Source organism: Amblyomma mixtum, chromosome 4 (assembly GCF_055824585.1).
Source record: "Amblyomma mixtum isolate Tamu chromosome 4, ASM5582458v1, whole genome shotgun sequence".
In the NCBI taxonomy this organism is placed as follows: domain Eukaryota; kingdom Metazoa; phylum Arthropoda; class Arachnida; order Ixodida; family Ixodidae; genus Amblyomma; species Amblyomma mixtum.
The window spans coordinates 7015730-7032533 of NC_143015.1; the positions used below are offsets into that span (position 1 = coordinate 7015730).

General features: G+C 48.3%; 2 protein-coding genes across 2 annotated transcripts; one reads left to right on the top strand and one right to left on the bottom strand.

Annotated features, from left to right (window-relative positions):
• Positions 1-206: 206 nt before the first annotated feature.
• Positions 207-3396, bottom strand: LOC149345576 (prolyl 4-hydroxylase subunit alpha-2-like). The gene is made up of 2 exons (XM_089585251.1): positions 2401-3396; positions 207-701 (listed from the first exon to the last, which is right to left on the bottom strand). The coding sequence occupies exons 1-2, from the start codon at positions 3394-3396 to the stop codon at positions 207-209; spliced, it is 1491 nt and encodes a 496-aa protein (XP_089441377.1).
• Positions 3397-6950: 3554 nt separating this feature from the next.
• On the top strand, positions 6951-15925 carry LOC149345577 (flavin-containing monooxygenase 5-like). Its single transcript, XM_089541154.1, has 3 exons — positions 6951-7169; positions 11493-11741; positions 15134-15925. The coding sequence occupies exons 1-3, from the start codon at positions 6951-6953 to the stop codon at positions 15923-15925; spliced, it is 1260 nt and encodes a 419-aa protein (XP_089397280.1).
• The last annotated feature ends 879 nt before the right edge of the window (positions 15926-16804 follow it).

The window sequence follows — 16804 nt, forward strand, 5'->3', positions numbered from 1 at the left end:
CCCCCCCCCCCCCGCTCCTCTCATTAAAACATCGCCCTGTGTGCCCAATGAAGATCGCAACTGATCGGAATGTTGTACACTACGTTGCATGGCAATCAGTAAACTGCGTCTCAAGATTTTTCGTGCAATGGTTTGGCTTTTGTTCTTTCAGAGTGTATAAGTTATAGAGCTTACAAGCAGTTGTGTCCTTTAGCAGCGACCAATCTTCAGCCGGGCGTGTTGTACCGCACGACCACGTTGGTCCTTTCGCGAATCCACTTTGTGACAATCCACTTGCAGCCCCAGAGTACGGGGCATCCCACGTGCTCTGTGAGGTCGTCCGCCTTCCTCTTCTGGTGCCAGAAGGAAAAGTGCTCGGGGGCTTCGTTTCCCTCGCACGGTTCCAAGTCGTACCAGAAGAGGGCGTCACCTACGTGCGGCTTAATTGCTATACCTAGTTTGGTGAAGGCGGTGGCGCCACCTGCAGCCACGTCCGCGAGGTACATGAGCATGGTGCCCAGCCTGTTTCCGTCGGCGATGTCCATCTTGGAAGCAACTTTGTCAAATTGGTGCGCGTCGTGGTGCGGCGTGTAGTGTCCCCCGAGGCCGTAGTTGGACACCTGGTAGGCCTCGGCCGACTCCAGGGACAGATGCGTCGCCGTGGCTATGCGTCGACTGAGCCGTTGCAGCAGGGGGTGTCGGTCGTCCCAAAGCCACGACACCTGGTGAGGGAGGAAGAATTTCTCCAGGTTAGCTGTAATGCGTGCGCTCAATCAACGGCAACAACCGCAGACAACTTCCTTCCTTTTCGGCGCCAAGGTAACCATGGCACTACAAGTAACGCGAGGCACCTCCTTCAGAGATTGCAGCTGTTTACTCGTAATGTGCAAAAAAGTCAATGTCAATGTCAAGATGCATCCTGCAAGTTTGACGAATAGTCTTCACAACTGTTGTTTCACGGCGAGCTTTAGCAGAATGAAGGTAAAATCTGACTGGAAGCTTCTCAGGCTGCTGTACAGAGAGTGCCAGCGCTTAAACACGCCTCCCTTTTGCACTATCCATTAAAAAGCTGAAACCCAGCTGTCGAGGCTGAGGTATGGCTGTACGGAGTCTCGGTCCCAATTTCTGAGCGCGTGATACAATAAACGGGCTCTATCTCTGCGCCGGGTACTTTGCTTTAGCCCCGTTTTATGCCGTGAGTCTGCGTGTTGCCTAATAACTAACGCTATTTCGTCTGACAAGCTAAATACAGCTGGGAGATAGTGATGCTTTGTGAGGGCTCGAATAAACTTCGCTTTTCATCCGTGAATCAATGAGCATGAAGGTAATCCTGCTTCTGCCTAGAGAAATGCAGCTTACTCATAGCCGGATACAACCCAGAAGGAAGTGTGCGGTGTCAGTGCACGCTGAAGAACCCCACTCAGTCGAAATTTCCAGAGGCCTCCACTACGGCCTCCCTCATAACTTGGGTCTCTTTGGGACGTTAAAGTCCATGAGACAAGCCAAACCATCATTCCTGTACCATTAAATTTTCTGACGTAAAGCTGAAGACTTGCCGGCAATTTGCCCTTGCTGTGCCTAGAAAATATAGCCGCCCACTGCCTGGTCGCCTGCCAGCTTTTCACCTACCTTGGCATTGAAGTCGCCCATCTGTAGAGCGCATTACTCTTTTACTTTACTTACAGCGGATGCCAAGTATTTAAAGAGACTTTCGACTGTCTCGTCATCATAACTGGATGTAAGTGTGTAGACCTTTAAACCCTTCGAATTGCATACCTTTTATCGATCTGCAGTAATACACCTATAGGTCTCGCCTCACCGCTACACCGGGATAGCGGAATACGTACCCGCCCTTTAACTCTGCAGAGGTCGCTATCAACATTGCACCTAGTACCCGCTGGTACGTCAAATAAGACAGAAAACCTAGTCACACTGGATGAGATATAGGTTGAGATCCCAAAGGCTGCCCTTCCGAATGCAGAGATTCCTAGCATTAACCACCGCGTCACAGGTCTGACAACCACCCGGCTCATGAGCCGCTGGGGATGAGGAGTGGAGGTAAACTTGCACAAGTTTACCTATTGTTGCCAAATCCTATTGTGGTGAGAGGGTGTGCTGTCAGCAATGGTCGTCGAGATCAAGCTGCAGCGCAGGCTTGGCTATTAAATTTCATAGACACTCTGTATTTCTTCTCTGGCAGAGAACTGAGGTCGCATCGCGATTCGAACCACGGTTCCTGTGCGCAAGAGGCGATTGCCTTAATTCTACGCCATCGATCAGTAGTAATTAATGCTTAATTTAACTATAGTCTACATTAGTACCTTTCTCTACACTTTGTTCCAGGACTCAAGATGAACGGAGTACGACATCGGAGGTGGCTCCGACGCTGAACCCCTCTCCAAAAGATGACCTAGGTCTCACCTTGCCAATTCGTTTCCAACTAGGAACTGACGCGACATTGGTATCTGCGAAGATTCTGGCCCGTTTGAACCCCTTCCGCGCTGCGGATCGGATGTAATTCACTTCCGCTGAGGTGAGAAAGCCGGGGAAGACTACAATCCGTGGTTTCAACGACAGCACTTCAATCTTGTGTGGTCGCAGGATAAGACGAGGGTCTCCATAGTTCGTCGACATTGTGCAGAACAATTCTCTGCTAGGTGGCCGCAAATCTCCCTCCTGAACGCACACGGACTTGTATGCACTGACGTCGGACTCCGGCGGTGCAGGGTAGCGAAGCGGCCGCTTGGACCTTCCCGACCTTCGCAGCAGCGGCCACCGCTTGTCGTTGTCCTGCAGCCAGCGAAGACCCAGCTGCAGTTTGCGGGATGTGCCGCTGTCGAGAATAGAAGCTATCTGTAACGCAGCACGGGACCAAGCTGACGTGTTGCCGGACGGTCCCACCTTCGAGCAACCCCTGGCCACTTCCTTGTATTCTTCGGGCGAAACGGTTGGCAGCTGACGAGACTTCATGGCTGCCATCCTTCTCACCGGAATGTCGTAGAGCTGCTGCAATTTGCAGATTCCGACGGCGGCTCCAGTGATGTCGCTGTCTGTGGGCCACCACTTGAGCGAAGACGGCGACGTGAGAGCCGCGCGAAGGCCGCTTAAGCTGGGGCACCCTTTCCACAATGGCGAGTAAGCGTAGAAGGCTCCAAGGCGGCTGACAGAAAGGAATGTCCCCAGAACACTCTGTGCTGCCCTCCGTGGCATGGCAGCCCGAAGCCTTTCATGGAGGCCCATGGCTTTGTCCAGGCGATCCTCTTGGAGCAGAACAAAGAGCTGGCAGTCTTCAAAGGTGTTGCCTTCGGTGCTGATGGCTTCTTGCATATCGAGCGTCGACGTGAACAGGTCCGAGGTACCGGATGCCAGCTGAAGTACCACTGTAACAAATATCTGACTCCGCAAAAGATATGCCATCGTTCCATGCACTGGACTCCTTTTTCTTCTCTTCTTCCGTTGGGTGTGGCTTCGTTTTTTGAACAATCTGCCGGAAGAGAGGTTTCAACTTAGAGGAAGAAGAAGAAGAAGAAAGTGATCGAACAGCAAAAATTGGCGTGTTCTTAGGTTTGGTTAAGCCTGGTAGGTTGAGAAAGCAAAAGCGCAGCGCCTCCAACTGAAGGAACCCAGTGCGCCACGTCTACAGGTCACACGTGGCTACCGGCCGCCGCTGCGCGACGACTCAAAGCGTCTTCGGTAATTTTTTTTATATTTTGTTTTTGACGTTGTTGCGACTCAGAGAAAGAAATCGTTGCAGCCTTGCCTTGTGCATGTCGGACGACATTGGCTGGCTGAAACTCACAGCGTGGTTACGCCGGGACGACTGCGACGAGCCGGGTCGGAGCCAGATAAATCTCCGTCTGGCGTGACGTCATCATGGCGAGCACCTCCTCGTAGCAGCGTCGCGCAGCTGCTGCTCGGCGCAGCGTGGTTGCGCTGGGACGACCGCGAAGAGACGAGTTGGGGCTCTGTCTCTCTCCGTCTTGCGTGACGTCATCACAGCGACCTCCTCCTCGCGGTAGCGCCGCGCAGCGGCTGTTCGCCGTACCGTGGTTACGCTGGGACGACCGCGACGAGACGAGTTGGGGCACTGTCTCTCTCCGTCTGGCTTGACGTCACAGCGGAGGTCATGCTAGAGGTCAAACGTGGTTACACCGCCGGGACGACGCTGAAGGGCTCGAACTGCTGGCAGTATTGCTTTCGCAGTAAAAAACAACAAAGGCTAACAACAACAACAACAACAACAACAACAAAACAAGGTGATCGATGTTGCCGGGAGGTGAACAATGTGCGGGCGCAAAGTAAATCAGTTATTGCCACTTCTGTGTGTACTGCCTGCCCGTCAGAAATAAAAGCATGGCCGTTAATCGTCCGTGCCGATCCCCTTCCCTTTAGCCCACTGCAGTGTAATAACTGCTGGCGCTATGGCCATAGTGTTGGTGCTTGCAAGTCCGCCTTGCGGTGTTGCAAATGCGGCAATGACCGTGCATCGACTTCATGCAAAGAATAGAGCGACAAGTGTTGCCTTTGGGCGGGTACTCATGCAGCAAATTCGTTGGATTGCCCTTCTCGGGCTGATGAATGCCAAATTACTGAAATAGTGGTCCTCAAACGTTGTTCGTGGCCTGAAGACATAACTGAAATCCCAGAAAGAGCGCACGGCTATGCAGGTGTGTCAGCCCGTTCAGGAGTTTCACTAGATGCATCTATTTCTCAGGCCATAGTGATTGCTGTGGAAGCCTCTCTGACTAAAATGGTTGAAAGGATTGTATCCACTGTCACAGAGTGCATCTCTAACGCTCTCGCTACTCAGATTACAGAGGTCATGCAAACTGTAATGACCTCTCCCATGACCCATATGCCTCCGTTACTGACTCAATCTTCCTTTTCGGTAATGTCTCGGGGTAATGTCGGGGTATCTGCATGGTCAACAGATGACTGAGGTACGTCCAGTGAACACTTTCCAATAACCTTCACTATTCTATCCTCTCCCCTCAGAAAAAGTGGTGCGACCATGAAATATGTAAATCACGCTTCGTAAAAAAATTTATGTGTGCCTCACTTCCATCTATAGTTAGCTCGAGTCGAGCAGAAAGAGGTCAGTAGACCATTTCTTTTCTGCGAGATGCTACTGAGCATTCTGTATTCTTCGTGTGCTCTTCAGCCCCTGACACACAGCCGTCTCCATGGTGGACGGAAGTGTGTGAGAAAGCTTATCGTCGTCCAAAAGCTGCCTTTAGAAGCCTTTTCTACAATCGGATCCCAGCTAATTGGATAAATTGTAAGTTATCTGCATCTTTCAAAAGAACCACAAAAAATTAAAAGAGCAATATAATCAAAACTTATAAAAGTATCCGTGAAGTCCCCAGAATAGGAAGGCTCTGTATAGATTCATGGCGCGCAATATGAACTCTCTAGCCTCCTTGTCACAGACCAGTGCAATGTGTCTCGCCAGGAATTCTCTCGGGGCTCAGCCATCGGCGAACGAAGGGAACACTGGAATTCCAGGAAGAGTGGAAAGTTCTGGTATGTTCTAGAGCGGTGGTACAGGTGCGCTGTTTTTTTTAAAAATGGAGAGTGCAGGCATAGCCGACTCGGCGACGCCTGTCACGGAAGACCTTTTGCGTTCCCTCCTGCTCTCCCGCGCGGCGCTCCGAGGGAACTTCGCGGTTTAATGCGTCCCCTCGGCCCCGTCGTCACCGCGTTGACAAAAGCGCCCCGATGATGAGGGAAAGGGAAGAAGAATGCTATCTGCCGGCCCGTCCAGGTTGCAGAGGGCGGTTGGCACAGTCGGGAGGAAATAGGCAGCTGAAGAGATTGGGTGGTGTGTTTGCGGGCGTGGAGGGCCGAGTTACCGCGCCGAGGCACGCGTTCCATCGCACAAGGCCCGCCGCCGTCGAGCCATCGTCGCATCCACAACCACCCGAACCAGAGTCATCGCCGCAGCCCCCGTATGTGAATTGTCCGTCGGACTTTCTGCTTTTCTAGCTCTAACTTTTTGTATATTACTTCTTTTCATGCCCTGTACGCCTTCTTGTTCGCTGTAGTTGGATTTGTGTGTTCTTTGTATTGTCTCTCTCTTGCTTGTCGCGTTTCGTGTTTTGTATAGTTTTTCGGCTACTCCTCTGTTCGTTTTACCCGTTTTTGTGTTTTCCTGCATTCGAGTAAATATTTCTTCTAAACCCGCAACCCCTTGAGTTCCTTTGGAGGACTGACGCACCGACACACGTGCACCTCGCACGGGCTGACCGACCTCAACAAATAAATGTTGCACAACGCTCGCTTTTAGGCCACAGGGGAGCGTAAAGCGGCCCCTGTGCCTCGACGGCTTGCACCAGGCAGCCGGTTGGTGGGCGATAGTTGTGACAATAATTGGTGTCCGCGACAAGACCGGTCAGCCGCGTGTCGGGGCTGAGGCTCCGAAGGGACTCAAGAGAGGGCCGTGCTAGTGGTTAGATATCCACTGTTTCCTGAGCACGATGGCAGAGGTCGAGTTTGACAAACTGGTAGAGCAGGGAAGAAGCTTCGGCTTCGACGGGAAAGAACTGTTCTCGTGGATTGAACAGGAGCGTGCTAGGCGCCGAGAGGAGAGAAATGCAGAACGCACTTGGCGCAAGGAGGAAACCGAACGCGAAGCACGTATGAGAGATGAGGAGTTGGAGAGGCAACGAGAAGAATCCAATATAAGAATGGCTTTGCTAGAAAAGGAAAAGGAGTTGTTACTGTTGAGGCGGGAACCCGCAAGTGCCTCTGAAACGGACTCCAGGTCCGGCTCGGAAGAGAGAGGGACGATGCAGGGGAACAAAGTGAACCCGCACAAAGTTATGCCTATTTTTAATGAACAGCGCGATGACCTCGATGCCTATTTGAGGCGTTTTGAGCGCGTGGCAGAGAGTCAAGGTTGGCCACGGGACCAATGGGCCACTTATTTGAGCCTGTGTTTGAGCGGCGAGGCTCTAAACGTTTTCAGTCGAATGTCCGCGCCAGATTGTACGAGCTACGACAAGCTGAAGCAAGCTCTGATGCTGCGATTTCGGCTGACGGAGGAAGGATTCCGAGAGAAGTTTAAGGGGGCATCCCCCATGAATGGAGAAACGTGCTCCCAGTTTGTGACTCGGCTGAGGAACTTCCTCGAGCGGTGGGTAGAGCTGTCCAGCACCAAGAAGGAATATGAGGCTTTGTTTGAGCTGATGGTGAAAGACCAGTTCCTTTCGAGCTGTGCGGCACCGCTGGAGCTCTTTCTTAAAGACTGTGCGACCGCAAAGAGGGCTAACAGAGAAAGAAAAGATGAGACCGGTAGTGGTCCGGCCTTACATGCACGGGCATTCATATACGTTCAAGGAAATCGCCAGCAGATTTGACGTTAATGCCGTGATGTCAGCACCGAACAAACTGAGGAGCCTGTGCCGAAATGTCAACCCAGTGCGCAAGGCCAAGGAAGGTTGCAGCGCACGGCACCGAAAAAAGTACGTGGGCTGCTGCATGAGAGTCGTCTGCAAAATCAAGTCATAGTCATACGTGGGACAGAGCCGGTGCTGCCTTAACGAGCGGTTCAGGGATCACCGGAATGCATCTGACGCTCTACAAGCGCTCGGGAACCTGGCAGCTTCTTGCTCTGTGTGTGGAAAGGACGGACCTGAGACAAATCCCCGTGAAAGGCATTGCGAGGCTGGGTTTTAAGAAACATTCACCTTGGCCAAATCGAATAACACTTTGAAAAGAGAAATTACTAAAGCCTTCAGAATGACGTCGGGACAGGAGGGAGCGTGCGTCTGAGTACCGTCAGTGGCTCTCAAAGAAGGAGATGCAACTGCTTAATCAAGGCAGTAAGAGCAGAAGATAGGCTTAAATGCTCGGAAGCACTCTTGCTAACAATACTATGCACAGGGCACAAGCCGCCCAAAACTGTTTTGGGGCTGTGGCAGAGACGTTTTTATCACGACTATCCATTCGCAAAAGTGTGCTGAGTTGTACATGACAGCCAGACGCACGGTTTCCGGAAACAACATGGTGTATTTTGACTTGCCTCTAGTAATCAAGGGATTCTTCTTTCGTTATCCTTTCCGTTTTCTTTTTCTTCGTGCAAAGAATAAACTTTTCAGTTTGTAGTGCGCGCCTAATCATGCAAAACTTGTTTCCTGGCTTCTCTTTTGTTTTCTTGTAAAACTATACAGCGCCTGGAATTTACTCCAGTTTCGATGAGATACTTGGCCTGGTAGAAGCTATTCGTTTGAGCCTCCTCACAAATCATTTCCCAGCAGAAGTCGCTGACTAGCTGACAGCTGTTCGTGGTCATGATTAGTAGAAGTGAAACAGAATATGCGCCAACTTTGTGTTGCTCTTGATTTCTCGTCGCATGCACACGTTTATGAAGCTGCCCACTACAGTTTGTTTTTTATTCATTAAAGAAACACACCTCTGAAAAGTATGGAAAGTGAAAAGTATCGAAGGAATATACAATAGCATACATTTTGAAATAAAGCATGGCTTTTAACTAAACTACAAAGCAAACTCGATGTCTTACCCCTGCACTGAAATGAATGTTCCGAAGTCCGTGTGGAATAGTACGCATGTTTTTACTCTCCCCTTATAGGCATGTGGCGGACATCACGCTGAATAAATTCTGAATATATCTGACATCCGTGCAGGTGCTGCAGTCTGCTCTGTTTGGCGCCGTAGTTCTTGAGAGTTCGAATGCGGCAAAAGCAGGCCATGGCACTTTAGTGGTGCGTTCAAAAACTCGTTCAACTAAAAAAAAAGCGGTACTGGGGTTTTAACGTGGTTAAACCAAGCAGATTTGCGAAAGCGTGAGTTAATTCTTCTTTCTGGCAGCTGCGTGTGCACGCAGCCGCATTTCTCGCTCTTCATCTCCACTCGGCGGCAGCTGACGCGACGCCCTCCTGCCATTGGCTACACCTGGCGCCACGCTGCCATTGGCTACACCCAACTGGCTGCAGCTTACACGACGCTCCACCGAACTAACCCGAGCTTAGCAGAGTTAATCCAAGGCTTCACAAATTATTCTTGTTTGGGCTGGACAGTGTCAAGTAGTGCTTTCCCAACAAAAAAAAAATACATTCGGAATTTCAACTGAAACCAACTGACTTTTGGGCATCATTGGATCGGATTTGGTTTCAAACCAATTGCAGTCAATTGGTCCTGTTTCAACTAGTTCAATGCTCAATGGTGTCCAAAGTCTGTTGATTCCGATTTTAACAATTGCATTTTCTCCCAGGACTGCAAGGAGACGCTCTGCCTAGGGCCAACATTTTTGCAAGGGAATTAAAATTATGACAATTGCATGCTTCTAGGGGCAGTGAATGAATTAAACACTAAAAGTTTCATTCCGGTACTGGGCTCGTGGTTTGAGTCCTTAGTATAGGACCCCACTGGATCCTGCCGCCTCGAATCCAAACAGACAAGACAGCATAACACAGAAGGAACATCAGCTTAATACATTTTGTCAGAACACGCTTTTGTTTTTGTTTATTTATTTGTTAACATTTCTGCAGCGCCATGAACACATACATAAACAATCAATTGTACAGCATGTGCCAACCTTTTGTACAGTATAGGAAAGAATGGATGGCAGAGGATGAAAAAGAGCGTCAACAGAGCATTCACATCAGTCAATTGGTCGGGTAAAGGATAGGAAGAGGAAAAGCAGGAAAACAGCAGATGAACATGGGTGTACATCACAGTTCCGACAACAGTGCTCGGAACTTTGCCTCGGACTGGCATTCAGCAATACTGTGAGACAGCTTATTCCATTCATTGATGGCGTGCCGAAAGAAAGAGTGTTTGAACACGTTAGTGCGGCATTTTATTTCACGTATTTTCCGGTCGTGGTCGCGCCTTCTGGATACAAAATGAGGGGGCAGCAGATAAGTTTCGGGTTTAATAGCAGTTCTCTTGAAATAAATTCGGTAAAGGAATTGTAATTTTATTCGTAAACGGCGCTCCTCCAGAGAGTCCCAGTTCAGCTCTTTCTTAATACTGTTGCTTCTATAATTAAAAGAATATTTATTGGTAACAAACCGCGCCGCACGATTCTGAACCCGCTCCTGCATACCACAATAAGTTCCGACGCGAGGGTCCCAGACTGCGCAGGCGTACTCCATAATTGGTCTGATGTTAGTGAAATATAAAAGTTCCTTAACCTTCTGAGGAGCGTCCCGGAAATTCCTTTTTAAAAAAATTATCATTCTAGATGCCTTTCCCGATATAATTCAGTCTGCTTTATCCATGTCAGGTCAGCCGAAAAATAAACCCCGAGATATTTAAAATCTGTTATTTTAGATAAAAGCTGGTTGTTTAAAACATAGACAAAACAGGAGTACGACTGGGCGTAAAAGAAATATAGTAACATTTTGCAGCATTCGAAGTCATGTCCCATTCTTCGCACCAGGTACCCTATTCACGGATCGCACTGCTGAAGCCAGTCGCGCTTGCCCGTCGAGCGAAGTTGTTTCATTTAATAAAGCACGCGGTGGTGGTGGAAATAGCTGCGAACGTGTTTTTTTTTTTTTGCTATTGCATTGAACCCTCAGCGGAGCAAAATCCTGGCGCCGTCCGGCGTTGTCCTCAAAAAACCTCATCGGCTAGTGGGCAGTTCTGTCATCAGAAATGTCACCAGAACGGGTAAATCACATTTGTTGGAGGGAATGACGTCACCAAACCGGAGAATGCCCCCTGGCTCGAGGGAGGTGACGTCATCAGGCCAGTTTCGTCGGTGTGAAGCCTCCCTTTCGAACCGTGGCAGGTGGTGTAAGGGAAGAGCTCAGGAAGAGTAACCTGCGTCTCTCCAACCGCACCTGTCACTTCCAGCAAAGGCATCAAACTCTTTGAATGCCATCGCATTGCAAATACATATTGGCAGTCCTTTTTTTTTCTTTTTCTGCAAAAGCTTATATAGTTCGCTATGTTAATAGAGGGCACTGTGGATATCCCAGCCAACGCATTTATTGGTTTCAGGTGGAAGATTTCCAATTGCGCATTTTCCACCAATTAGAACACCCAATTGGACCTTCTCATTGGGCTCTTTTGCTACGCTCTAGGCTTCCAATCACTTGCAAATACACAGTTTGAAATTTTCTAATTAGGAAGTGCAACTGGCACCAATTTTTTTTTTTGCTGGCACACCACTTGGAACTACGGGAACCAATTGGAATGTTTAACTATATGAACCTGTCGAATTCATCCAATTGGTTTCGTTTGCTCCAGTTGGTTCCTAAGATTGTAATTGGTGTTACCCCTCCTAATGAATTATCCAAGTGGCTGACATGATACCAGTTGTAATCTTGGGAACCAATTCAAATATACTTTTCGGATCTGCAAAACAAGTTTGATAATCCAACTGGACCAAACATTTTTGCTGCTAGGGCGCGTTGAAACCATCTGGATCAAGGTGACTGCCCAATTGTTCAGTAGAAATCAAATTGAGTTCGGCTATTTGTGCCAAATGTTTTTACTGGAATATTGTGCGCTTGGCGCATTGAATCTTTTTCACGGCGCAGGTTTTTATCAGCACCAGGCGAATCAACTGGGTCCTTCCACTTCTCTACAAGTCCGTCCCCATTGATGTGTACATATTAAACCAGGCGCGACTCTGGCTCTACAGTTGGCTGCCACAGTGGTACGTCAGTCGTTTCGTTGTCATGGTAGCCAACGACGTCTGGAACCACGAAGCTCTGGGCCTTGTAGCCGACCACGACATCATGACTCAGGCTATCGTCGCCAACCAGTACATCGATGGCAAGATTATAGTGCCTAGAATATACTGGCTAGTGTGCCGAGGGCGCGCGCTCGCGTGGCCGCCGTGGTGATGCCTTCCCGAAGCCACCGCAGGGTGGCGCTGCCAGTCGCTAAGGTGCATAAGCGGTGCATACGATAACGTGAACAGGGAACTCCTGTGGAGCATATTGAAAGATTTAGGTATTGGTGATGAGGTAATTGATTTTCTACAGGAAATCTACCGAGATAATGAAGTTGAAATTACATGGGAAGGGAAAAAAAGTACCACAACTGTAGGGGTGCACAAAGGATTAAGGCAAGGTTGCCCTCTATCACCGCTGCTGTTCATGCTTTACGTGATAAATATGGAAAGAAGGCTAGAAGAAAGTAATCTGGGTTATAATCTATCGTACAGATTAGGCGGAAATGTAGTTGAGCAGCGACTCCCGGGTTTAATGTATGCGGACGATATTGTACTGTTAGCAGATAGCCAGGAAGATTTACAAACTTTGGTTAATTGCTGTGGAGACGAAGGAGACGCTCTAGGATTCAGTTTTAGCGCAACTAAATCAGGTGTGATGATTTTTAACGATACAACTGATCAGGTGCTTACAATACAAGGCCACGAAATACCCAAAGTGGCCGAATACAAATACCTCGGGATATGGCTAAACGAAGGGCAGATATACACGGAAAAGCATGAACAGGCTCTTAGGGCAAAAGGACGAAGAGACGCCGGGATAATGAAACATAGGGCATTATGGGGGTACAACAAATATGAAGTACTAAGAGGTATTTGGAAAGGAATAATGGTGCCGGGACTTACTTTCGGCAATGCGGTTCTGTGCTTAAGGGCAGAAGTTCAGTCGAGATTAGACGTAAATCAGAGAGCTGTTGGAAGATTAGCACTAGGTGCCCACGGCAAAACCACAAACGAGGCAGTACAAGGGGATATGGGCTGGGCATCGTTCGAGGCACGGGAAGCTAAGAGTAAAATACTATATGAAGAACGCCTGAGGAAATTGGACGATAACAGATGGGCAGCTAAGGTATTTAAATATTTATACAGAAAGAACGTTGACTCACAGTGGCGGAAAAGAACTAGAAAACTAACCAGTAAGTATGCCGGTCATGAGGACGGAGAAAGAAAGAGCATTAAACGACAGGTTAAAAACGCGGAAGTTAAAAATTGGATGAATTCAATGGAAAAGAAACATAATGTAGAACTATATCGATTCTGGAAAAGGCAGATCAGGAAAGAATTTTTCTATGATAACTCAAGAGGCAGTGCCCTACTTTTTGAAGCTAGATCAGGGTGTCTTAGAACGCGCAGCTACAAAAAGAAATTTAACGAAGAAGATGACACATGTGCAGTGTGTGGTAGATCTGTGGAAACAATTGAACACCTCATAATCAAATGTGATGGTATCCATCCGGATGTCGATGCAGGCACAGTCACTCTTTCTGAGGCCCTAGGGTTTAAAGATAACAATGGTCATGTAAATAAATCTGCAGTGGAAGTCAGCAAAAAGCGATTGGAGGATTGGTGGCTGAAAAGCAGAGATGTGGCATAAGGTTAGAATAGTAGGAAACCGTAGGCAAAGGTGATGGAGAATCTTAATGAGAATTGCCAACACAGTAAACAAAAAAATAATAAAGAAAAGCTGAGCATGGTGGCAATTGCCACCACCCCGTTTCAAAGGGGGCGCTCCTATCCATCCATCCATCCGTGCCACCGCGCAGCGTTCGCGGCCTTGGCCCGGCGTTGGAAACTAACCATGCGCTGCGCTTTTCGCTACGCAGCCCATCTTTCTCCGTGCTTTGAGAGCACTTTTGTTCAAAACCTTTCTCGACGGAAGATAAACTCAACGGCCTAACACTGTCCGTAGAAAATCATCACCCGAGATAGCGCCGCGAGACCGACGATGCGTTGTACAAGTACTATGGTTGTACCATCGTTTATAGAAAGCTTTATAAACGGTGGGTTGTACCGATTTACTAGCAGATCCAGTCCGTAAAATTTTTATTCTTTCCACCGTACACTGAACACGCTGTACACTGTACAGCGTCACTGTACAGAACCCCTGAAGTGAAAAAGAAAGGTAAATTAAATTAACCTAAATTAATTAATTAATTAAATTAATTTTGGTAAATTAATTAACGAACGTAGGCTGTTGCGCGCGCTGTGATGCTGCCATGCTCATCCAGCAGTATCCAGGTGGCTGGGTCTCGCAGCGGCAACCATTCTTAAATCGCGATAAAAAAATTTTCACCCCAAACGGATCGATAGCGATCGGAAGCGCCCGCGTGACACTGGTATTAGGAAATAGCATCCATAGCTTTTGCAAAGGTTATGACCCAAGGGACTTCAGTTCTACAGTCCAGTGCTACACTTCTGGACATGTTATGGCGATGATTTTTGCAGTTCAACCGCGCGTACTGGAATTTTGATATATCAGTCAGACAATATTTAATAGCGTCGTGTATGTGCAAAAAAAATCCCAGGGGCTCTTTCCCAACATTGCATCTGTTTGCGATGATCGTATGTAATGAACACATGCAGCCTGAAGAGGACTCATTGCATTTCATTTGGAAGTTAGAACTCGCTTTATACAGAAGTAGTTTTTATGCAGGTGTCTGCGAATTTTAGTTCCATCTTTTAAGGGAAGAAAAGGCAAGAACGAAAACAAAAAAGTGATCCCATCAGTGATTCTCTTCTACAAAGGGCTACAATATATTGCAAACTGTAAAGCTGCAGCCATAATATACAGGTAAAAATAACTGGTCACTGCTAAAAGTTTGTACAAAGTAAGCAAGGCACTGAATTATTTATTAACTGAACAAAATATCTGAAGTTGGTCGCTGGAGAGACCGTTCATCAACAGTTATAAAGAGAAGCGCCTAGAAACAGTACACAGCCATACCATTTAAGCAAGGCACTTTACATATACAGAAAGGAAAACACTGTATTGATATTAGCAAACTAGTTGCAGTGTCTGAACTTCAACAATTTTTTTCGTTGCCTTTGTGCCTCTCTGTCTTTGTTTAGCCCTTTAACATAAAACGTAATTCTTAGCAAAACATAAAACAACAATCCACAGCCTGGTTGGTGCCTCGTGTTCGGGGCAACCAAGTTTTGGCAAGGCAACTGAACTGAAACAACTTAAGCACGATTAGTCGCTGCAACTTTCAGTTCATTTGCTCAAGTCACAGCGCAAACAAAACCAAAGAAACGCGCAGACGAAAGCTAAACACAGTGCACAACACAAGGCTTGGCTGGGCAACTGCAGCAATCCAGCACCTTTACGACAGGAAGCGCCCTCTGGCGGCGAAAATTGGAAGGCAGCGCTGGCGCTGCCACCTCCTCCCATGCGGAGACCCCTCCGCTCGAGACACTAGCCAGTATTCTAGGCACTATAGCAAGATCATCGATGGAACCGTCAAGATCCGTGGGCCACCGCAGACATTCACCGAGAAGGGCCTTGTCATGGACAACGTAGAGGAGGAAGTGGATGCCGTGATCTTCGCCACTGGCTTTAGTTCCGGATTGCCGTTCCCGACGGACGCTCTGCCCAGAGACGGAGAACGGCTTCTGCTGTACAAGATGATGATCCCGCCAGCGAACCCAAATGTCGTGTTCCTGGGATTCGTCGATGCCAACGGGAGCCTTGTGCAAGTGTTCGAGATGCAGGCGCGCTACATGGCGCGAGTTTTCTCAGGAAAACTGACACTGCCCTACAAAGAGGCTATGGAAGACGCTGTGGCTGTGACGCAGCGGACGATCAGGTCGTCCTTCGTTAATACGGCAAGACACTCCCTGATGATCGACAAGATCGCCTACGTCGAGGATCTCGCTAAAGCAATCGGTGCAAAGCCTAACTACCTGAAGCTCTTGCTCACGGATCCGAAGCTCTGTTACGCTCTCATGAGCTCTCCCGTCCTCAACTATCAATACAGGCTCGTAGGACCACACTCCTGGCACGGGGCTCTGGACGCAATCCTGGGGTTCCAGGAAAGGCTGCGAGCTCCACTGCGCCCACTCAGAAAGAGCAAAGACTGCCACCGCTCCACAGCTACCAACCTCGAAGCCATCAAAGTGGCAGCACTAAGCATTGTCGTTGGGGTCTCAGTCTTCCTGATATGCGGGACATTAAATGGCACGAAGTACAGCATTCCCGTTGGTGGCGCAGTGCAGCGGAGCGTATGCTTTTCTTAGCTTATGACACAGGCAGGCCTTTTGAAACAGCTGCAGGAATGTAAGCGAATAAGCATCAGGTGAGCAGATCAAGCAACGCCTCCAAGTGCGAAAAGCTTTGTAAAATTATTAACTATTATGAAACGTGGGCATCACATCACCAGGAAGTCGTAATTTAAGTCGTACAATTCTGGCATCGAAGCGATTTACTGTGTGGCTGGTCTTGCTATAGTGCAAAATAAGTGTCACTATAAAAGATTCACATGACATGCAATAAACCTTACGACTCTCCTTCTGCCCCCTTTACTGTGGCCATAAAACTTTACATGTGCCTGCCTTAATCAAGCGACAGGTATTTTCAACCTACAACAAAGATGTAAAGAATAGCCTTAGTCATTTTTGTTATTTTGTTAATTCCTCAAAACGCTTCGCCCCCAACAAAACCCAAGCTCCAGAGAATCGGTGTGTTGCTGCCCTGCGTACTAATTATGTCAGGCAATTGCTGTGTAACAAGTTGCCAACCGTACTTAACGGTCTTCCCTAATGTAATATTGATGCGCTCACTTGTTCTGAAACAGATCTGAATGAAGTGACTTTGCGCTCATAACTGTGTCCTGTTCTATTTGTGGAATTGGACAGGGTAAAAAATTGGCCACACAAGGCAATAAGTCGAAGTTTCTAAGAATGCTGGGAACGTGTAGATCGAGTTCCCGCGGCAAAAAGACGAGTTCAGATTCCTCTTCAGTGCACCTTTAACGTCCCAAAGCGACTCGGGCTATGAGAGACGCCGTAGTGAAGGGCGCCGCAAATTTCGACCACCTGTGGCTTTAACGTGCACTGACACCACACAGTACACGGGCCTCTAGAATTTCGCCCTCATCGAAATTCAACCGCCGCGGC

What these genes read in the sequence shown, in the direction of transcription:
- LOC149345576 (XM_089585251.1), bottom strand. Translation starts at nt 3,396, where the DNA reads ATGGCATATCTTTTGCGGAGTCAGATATTTGTTACAGTGGTACTTCAG. An exon ending in GTTGGAAACGAATTGGCAAG is followed by an intron (nt 702 to 2,400) that starts GTGAGACCTAGG and finishes CTCCCTCACCAG; the next exon opens with GTGTCGTGGCTTTGGGACGA.
- LOC149345577 (XM_089541154.1), top strand. Translation starts at nt 6,951, where the DNA reads ATGTCCGCGCCAGATTGTACGAGCTACGACAAGCTGAAGCAAGCTCTG. An exon ending in AGGCTTTGTTTGAGCTGATG is followed by an intron (nt 7,170 to 11,492) that starts GTGAAAGACCAG and finishes TTCACGGCGCAG; the next exon opens with GTTTTTATCAGCACCAGGCG. An exon ending in ACATCGATGGCAAGATTATA is followed by an intron (nt 11,742 to 15,133) that starts GTGCCTAGAATA and finishes CACTATAGCAAG; the next exon opens with ATCATCGATGGAACCGTCAA.